At 54.3% G+C, this 8,305-nt stretch overlaps 1 protein-coding gene across 1 annotated transcript; it reads right to left on the reverse strand.

The window, feature by feature from the left end:
- Positions 1-6,965: 6,965 nt before the first annotated feature.
- On the reverse strand, positions 6,966-8,305 carry PtA15_16A20 (uncharacterized protein; the record flags this gene model as incomplete). Its single annotated transcript, XM_053163878.1, has 5 exons — positions 6,966-7,146; positions 7,217-7,247; positions 7,314-7,611; positions 7,681-8,009; positions 8,083-8,305. 5 exons carry the CDS (start codon positions 8,303-8,305, stop codon positions 6,966-6,968), a joined length of 1,062 nt encoding a protein of 353 aa, XP_053027670.1.

An 8,305-nucleotide genomic window follows, 5' to 3' on the forward strand; every position in this document is an offset into this window, starting at 1 on the left:
TGAATTACCAAGATCGGTCGATCGTTTGTTGAAAAACCATGGGATTGATGCTTGATAACAATTGAATTGTTCCTTGTCTATCGATTGTGAGCTGTGAGAAATCCCCAAAAAGCGACTCAAAGCATTGGACTGTTCGTTGTCTGGTTGAGCTTTTCGAGCTATTTGAAGGCGGTTTGTCAGCTTAAGAAATTCATAAAATAAAGTTTGGAAAATGAGTAAGGGAACGATTGAGCGAATTAGATTTTTCGACAGCTTCGATCGCCTTGGACGGATTTCTTCAGTCCGGCAGCGACCAAGGTATCGATCTGGTCTTTCTCATTTTCGCTAAACCACCTGACGTTCGACAATCCTGGTAAGGCTTTCGAAAGATTGACTGTTCGTTCGTTCAATTTTTTTGATTGGAACTGTTCACTGATGCCCGATGGACTCGCATCTAGATACGCGCGTCTTATGCTGCTCAAAAAATCAATTAAATTTTGGCCTAGTTTACCAATCCGCGCGAGCGAAACAGAAATAAATCAGGTCAGTATCGCGTTGATTTGGAAGATAAGGAAGGATGTCGATGTCTGATGAGCTAGAGGACTTACTCACAGCCAGCTGGGCTTCTTTGCTCCAGGTATCGGAGTTTGTATTGAGTGGGCGGGTTGTTCGCTCGGGGATGGTACACCCGGGGAGTCCGTCCACGGGAAAATCACGCGGTTTCCACGAGGACTCCACGTGGTGGCCGCGCGCGAGGTCGGACCAGCGGCTGTTGGTCCACACGTTCATGTTGTGTTACCGGGAGCGTAGCGGGAGGTGGGTGGAGTCCATGGAACCGCCCAGCCCCTCCCTGTACGCGCCAAGCCCAAGCACGCATGTGGATTTGGCTGCTGTACGCGCCCAAGGCCCCTGGCGCCGGAGATAGCGGCGTACAGGGACTGGGGAGGTCGTTGGCTACCTCGCAGAGAACTCAGGGTCTGAAGCTCCCTCAGAGACCTTCCCTCCCTCCGCCAACTCCCTTGTGCCGACTTCCCTCGCTCACTTCCTGTCTCTACCTCAGCTCCCCTGGGTTTCGCCACCCCCCCCCGGTTCAGAATTTTCACAAATCTCCTTTGAAAACCTTATAGTTATCATCTACAACTCTACCCCCTCATCATTTCACCGAACCTAATCACCGAGACACCATCATCCCATAACAACCTTTCAACCTTATCTCTACCAACCTTATCTTCCTCGCAAACCCAAACTCCCCGTCGCAAATGTCCGGATTAAACATCCAAGATACGACAAACACCGTTAAAGCCGCCGCCCAACAAACTGCCCCCGAGGCAGGTGAGGAAAGCCAAATGGGCCAACAACCCCCCCACCCAACCCAAGAGCCAGACGCAGATGACAGCCAATAGGCGACATCGTCACAGGCCCCAGGTCCAGTCCCCAAATCAAAAGCCACGAAAGCGCCGAAGGCCAGTAAGCCAACGACCCGTGCTGCGGCGAAGATCATCGCGACGACTCCGAGAGCAGATACCGCTGATGAAGAACCCCAAAGGGAACTGATCAGAGACCCGGAGATAGCAGAGATCCCAGCTCCCGCAGGCGGTAAGCCAGGAAAGAGAACTAAAATTAGGCAGCCGAGAGCGGAACTGACCCCAGTCCTTCACGTCACCCGCAGAGACAGGGGCAACCGAGAGGAACCCAGCAAACAGGGACGGCGTGCAATCCGCGGCAGAAGCGAATCGTGAGGCCCGGACAATCTTGCTGAGCAAAATGGTCAAGGCCGAAAAAGAAGGAGAGATACATGAAGATGTACGAAGCGATCCTAGCGGATCAGAAGCCGAGTAACCAGAAAACAGGGCTGATCCACACCGATCCCATCGACCTCACCCCCCCATCCATCCCCCAAAAGAGACCGGCCCCTAGTGGGGAGACGACACAAGTGCGGACCGTGAAGTTCATCGCAGGTCGCTCCAATTCCCATGACAACGGCGGCTTCCCCCCCTATTTTCACAAACTTCTCCTCGAATGTAAGGGCCCCCTTCCCCTGACAATCTTCAACCAAGAGTGGCAGGAGAAAGCTCTAGCCAAACACTCGAAAAACCGGCCCAAAGTCGAAGAGACAGCCTCCGAAAAAGGACTCCGATACCACGGATTCCCAGTACCTGACGAGTTTTCTCAGAATTTCTCTGACTGGACCCTCAACCACCGGTGTTTCCATCTGACTATGCGCAACAGGTATCACTACCCGGTTCTCGCGGAATGGATCCTTGCCCACAAGGAGCACTGCGACAGGCTCCACCGGAAGAGAGGCTTCATGGTGGCACTCCGGTACGATATTTGGATCAGAAACAATGCCTTCGCTTTCCGGGTCGAAGAAGACGGGGTGGAGTCCTTCTCCGACATCTCCCAATTCAAACAAGAGACCGCAGACGAGGCGATCTCCACCTGCCGTGACTTCAACGAGATCGATCTCGCGGACAACCCATACGCAATAGGCAAAGGCAAAGTCGGGGGTGACCCGATGAAAGGAATCCGGCCCCCAAAGGCCAACCGATCCAATCCCCCAGCCCAACCAAACCCGCCAAAAACCAAACCGCACCAGAAAGGGACCCAAGAAGACCACCCTCCCTCGGCCACAGCACCGGGCCACGCGTCCCTCCCCTCAAAACCCGAACAAGGGCGAGGCCCTCCAGGGAGTGGCTATAAAGGGAACCACTTCAACCCTAACCACACCGGAGGAAGCGTGCGCAACCGCAACCGCGACCAGTAGGTACCGTCTCTTCTTCACTCCCATTCCCATCGCCTCCCTTTCCTCTAACATTCGTGTGTAACCATCCAGAACCGCCCCATTCTAGAGACATCGACCCCATCGAATCCTTCCTCTTAATTTCTTCTTCCTTCTCACTATCCTTTTTCCACTACCCCAACCAATAACACCCCCCCCTCATCGGCCTGCAATCGCCTCCCTCCCCATCCTACAACTTGTAATAGGTCGTATGAAAAGAGAGCGTAATATAAGAACCCACTCCTGACACCCATGAATCTTGTGCACCTCATTAGGGACAAGGCGCCGGAAGACGCGAGCCATTGCGCACCAGTAGAGACACCGGTGCCCGACGAGAGCAGCCCAAATCCACTGAGATGGCCGGTGCACGTAACCTGTGAGATGAACATAGAGGAATGGGAAGCGGCCCTGCGCCAAGCCGGCTTAGCAGAGGAGTATAGCAACGTTATACGCGGCTTCAGATATGGGTTCCACCAGGGGATCCCGGAACACAACCTCGGTCCCGGAGTCCCATACTTCACGCCCCCAAACCACCAAGGAGCGTTACTAGCGAGAGAGAAGATTGAAGCTACAATAGCAAAGGAGATCGCCGCCGGAAGGATGTTCGGACCCTTCACGCACGAACAGCTAATGGAAAGATACGACTTCTTCCGGACAAACCCCCTGGGAGCGGCGGCGAATGGTGACGGCTCGGTACGACCGATAAACGACCTCTCCTTCCCCCGGAATAACCCAGAAATTCCCTCAGTCAACTCATTTGTAGACAAACTTGACTACATAACGACGTGGGACGACTTTGAGTCAACATCGCGATTCTTCCGTAACCAAACCCAACCGCTACTCCTAGCAATTTTCGACTGGGAAAAGGCCTACCGCCAAATCCCTACATCAAAAGATCAATGGCGCTACCTAATGGTACAGGACTTCAACGGCGGGATCCTGATCGACACTCGGATCGCCTTCGGCGGAGTAGCAGGCTGCGGGTCGTTCGGCCGACCGGCAGACGCCTGGAAGGATCTCATGAAGAAAGAGTTTGACCTCGTCAAAATTTTTCGCTGGGTCGACGACAACCTGTTTGTCAAGACGCTCCACTCCAAAGTGGAGATGGACCACATCGTGGCAAGATCCAAACAGCTAGGTGTCAAAACAAACGCAACAAAATACTCGCCGTTTAAAGAAGAGCAGAAGTACATAGGTTTCGTCTGGAACGCCACCAAGAAAACCGTACGACTCCCGGACGACAAGAAGTACCAGAGGGTACAGCAAGTGAAAGCCTTCCTTGTACCGGGAGCGGAATTCACCTTTGCTCAAGTAGAACAGCTGGCGGGACGACTGAACCACGTCTCGTACATTCTCCCCCAACTACGATGCTATCTTAACAGCCTGTACAGGTGGATGAACGGCTGGATACACAGAAGAACCGACCGCACACTCCCGAAGGACGCGCGGGTCGACCTCGAATATTGGTTATCAATGCTCCTTCAGTACAAGGAGACAAGGATGATCCAGAACCCGGACCCCATCGAAATCGGGTGGGTGGGGGATGCCTCTACCAGCTTTGGAATAGGTGTCCTCATAGGCAAGAGGTGGGCCCAATTTCAGCTGGCTCAAGGCTGGGACCAAGGTCCAGAACCGAAAAGGGACATTGCTTGGCTAGAGACGGTCGCTATACGACTCGGACTCCTCATCCTTAAAGAAATGGGAATCCGACCCGGGAAAACACTCATCGTTTGGACCGACAATAGCACAACAGAAACGGTGATCCAGAAGAGGAAATCCAAACACCCCGCCGTCAATGAGGAATGGAAGATCATCCAGAAATCGTTGATAGACATGGAAATCAACATCGTCTCGCGACGCGTCACATCAAAAGAAAACGCGGCGGACGCCCTGTCACGGGGCGATAGATCCAAACACGACAAAATGTTTCAGGTGGCAGTAGTGGTCCCGTGGGACCTGGAATACCGCCTGTTTCAAGTGTAACCTCCGTGCTTCCCCTATCATGTTGTTTCACTCTCTCCGATAATTTCCTTGGCCTGTCCTCCTCCCCCTATCCGTGATTATAAAAGTGTGTTAAAGCCTGCAATGAAATCCCAGAGCCATCACACCACTCCTCAATCAGAGAACTCCCAGCAACTGTCCCAACTCCAAACATGTCCTCAGCAGACCACCTAGCGGCCCTTACGACCCTCGCTAGAAGAGGGTCACCCGCCCGGGAGCTGTCCACCCAAGACAAACACTTTCTCTTGGGTTACCGGTGGAACACCTTGACCTGCTACAACTCCGCAGTCAAAAAATATTTCAAATTTGCAGAAAGCACGAATCGGAACCCCTTCCTCCTCCCACTCACCGCGAGAGATATTTATGACTTCTGTTACTGGGCGGGCCGTACGTACGAGAGTCAAGCCCCCCACAAGGTGTCTTCAGTGACGCTCGCCAAGTACCTTGCCGGCATCCAGATGTGGCATACTATGCACGACGCGCCATACCCACACGAAACAAAGAACAAAATCGGCACGCTCCTGAAATCCTCTGCGTATATAGACGCCAAACAATCTTCGAGACCGAAGAAGGGCGCCGTGATGATCAGACACCTGGTCATGCTGATGACGGCGTGGATCAAAGGAACCGAATTCCAGAAGGCACTGCTCGACCTAGTCATCGTGGCTTTCTGGGGACTGGCTAGGCTTGGGGAACTCACCTACAACGACAAGAGCGGCCCTCTCCGCGAATCAGCCTCGGTACTAGTCGAGGACGTCAACTTTCAGACAGTCAACCTCAAGAGGAAGGCCACTATAGCTGTCAGAGGTGCCAAGACGGCCGGCCCGGGAGAAGTTCAAGAGATCCATCTATCCGCAAGAAAGATGATGGTATGCCCCATCCTGGCCCTTGATAGAAGAGTCAGAAACGCCGCAGGGCATGACACTTCTCTGTTCGGATACTGGGAAGCTGGCACCCGGATGCACCTCACCAAACCCGCCGCGTGTCGTGCCTTGTCTCAATTCTGGAATGAGAACGGGTGCTCCGGGATCTCAGGCCACTCTTTCAGAGTCGGAGGAACCTCCTTTCTCCGAGCGGCTGGAGTCCACGAAGACGGCATCCGTTGGCTAGGGCGTTGGACCTCGGATTGTTACAAACTATACATCAGAGAATACTCCGACGCAGAGACTGCCGACACCAACGATGTCCTGCGCGAACTTCAGAAGTGTTGGGTCAATTGAGCATCCTCCTATCATGCAATCCTATTGTCCTACCTTCCCCCCCCCCCCTTTTTTTCCTTCCAGGGGCGGGACAGGAGCAGAATCCACGTAGGCGCCCGGCTCCGAGCCCTCCCGGGCCGGAGAGATGGGTCTAGCGCCTTCGCCCTCACACCCTCCGGGGGCTTTCTGCTCCGGGAGGATCCGGTCCACTGCCTTCCCCTCCCACTGGGACTTCTCTCCGTCAAGTACCCCCTCCCGGGGCACTTTGTACAGTGAGAAGCGTTCCGGGGACGCAGCTCTAGGACCGGGGACAATTCCTCCCCCCGTCCCACACACGAGAGTCTTGGGAAGTCACTCCCTGACTTCCAGGGCTCTCACAATGTGAGCAGTCAGCTATGCTGGCGGCCTAGATCATGAGAGAGCACAGAGTGGTTCACGACCGCGTCCTCCGAGCGTGGTGGCGCGGCTGTGCCCGCGGGGAGCGCTCAAGAAGAGCTGCGCGTTCCCCCGCCCTGATCTCCCCAACCCAAACCAGACCTCCCCACGGCGTCCAGGTGAGAATGGACGGGGACTCCACCAACTGGGCACGGCGAGGAATCCACGTGGGCTTTTGGCTCTCCGTGGATTCCCCGTGGATTTCTCGTGGCACCGACGGGATGGTCGGGTCCACGCCGGCCCCACCACACCCCCAACGGCGATTCCACCGAGGAAAACCCGTGATCACGACGGGTTGGTCGAGCCCACGAGGCAGCGACACCTTGAGCGGTGGTCTCCACGTGGCTCGCCGGTCCGTCGCATTCACCTTTGGGGGGTGCGGTGGCTCAGTTAGCCTTGCGCGGAGCGGATCAAATCCGCGGGTTATATCTTCAGCAGAATGTGGTACCGCCTGGGTACCACGCACTGCATTGCATGGGGGATATGGAGGAGAACTGGACGAGGAAAGATAATAAAACAAACAACATAAAAAGGAAAAAAAATGAAAACATGAAAACATGAAAACAAGATAATTAGAAGCCGTCTGCGGCACCATCTTCGTCTTCATCACCCGGGGCCTCCTGGGCTCTGTCACGCAGCATCGCCTGCACTTCTTCGTCAGAGGGGAGGGCAACTGAGATGCTGGCAATCTCACGCGCCGTCTTTGCGCCATCAAAAATGTGTCGGTCGTACTCCAAGATGAGACGGCCATACCTAATAGGTAATCACACATCAGAAGATGTTCGTCATCAGAACATGTTCGTCCAATATACTGAGGACGAACATGTACTTACGCCACTTTGTAGTTCTGGATCCTTCCCGGTACCTATCAGCCGCAAAGCTCTGGAGAGAGAAAACCTGGGAGGTAATGTGTGACTAACCTTTAGTGCCTTTGATGATCACGTAGGCCAGCCGGTCTCCCAGCGCGGGCGCACTGCCGGCATCCCGCTTCTTCATCCGCTTGGCCAGCTTGACGTGGGCCTGTTTAGCGGCGTAGTCCGCCTTGGCCAAGGCCTTCGTGATCACGAGTTGGGAGAGGTCGATGCGGTTCTGGAGGAGGTCGGAGATGACCTGCTTGGTGTACGCCTCCGCGCCCTTCACGTCCCGCTCGATCAGCATTTTTTTCAAGCAGGTCTCGATCACCGTCTGGACCAGCGGAAAATTGTCCCGTCGGACCGTCTGCATCCCATCTCTCCGTCAACACCAATCTCCTAGACCCTATCATCAGCCATCAGCGCACCCGCTCACCTCGATCCCCTTGGCATCCATCTTGTCGTGCTTCTCCAACTTCGTCCAATGCAAACCCGCATACCGTTTCTTACTGATCAGGAGGTAAGGGAAATACACCTTCTCGAACTCCAACTTGATCGGCTTCTGGAACTTCGCGCTCACAAAATCCGCCGCCTCGGCGCCTATCTCATCCATCCCAGTCAGCACAAAGAAAAGACCCCAGAAATTTGAATAAGAGGATTGAATGCCTAATTTCATCGATGTGGCCAGGTCAGGACAGCCAAATTTGACCATCACGGAGTCCGTATCTCCGTAGATAACTTGGGCATCATCGTCGTAGCCATTAGCTTTAGTATACTTCAGCTCGACCTCCTAAGAAACAAAAGTGTCTTGACGAAGTGATCTGAGGATCGAACCGACCGAAAAAACTCTCAGTCTTGGCTGACAGGGAGAGCCGATGTGGACAGTCTGGTTGCTGCTTACCGCCATTGGGGGTGATGATGCAGTCCTCATCCTGTTTCAGCTCCAACAGTTTGGCGGTTTTAGCGTCCGTTAGGGTAGTGTAGCAGAGGTTGTGAGCCATCATGATGGACGGATAGAGGGAGGCGATAGGCACGTCGTAGAAGCCACGCACGGGCTCCAT

Source organism: Puccinia triticina, chromosome 16A, assembly GCF_026914185.1.
Source record: "Puccinia triticina chromosome 16A, complete sequence".
Lineage (NCBI taxonomy): Eukaryota > Fungi > Basidiomycota > Pucciniomycetes > Pucciniales > Pucciniaceae > Puccinia > Puccinia triticina.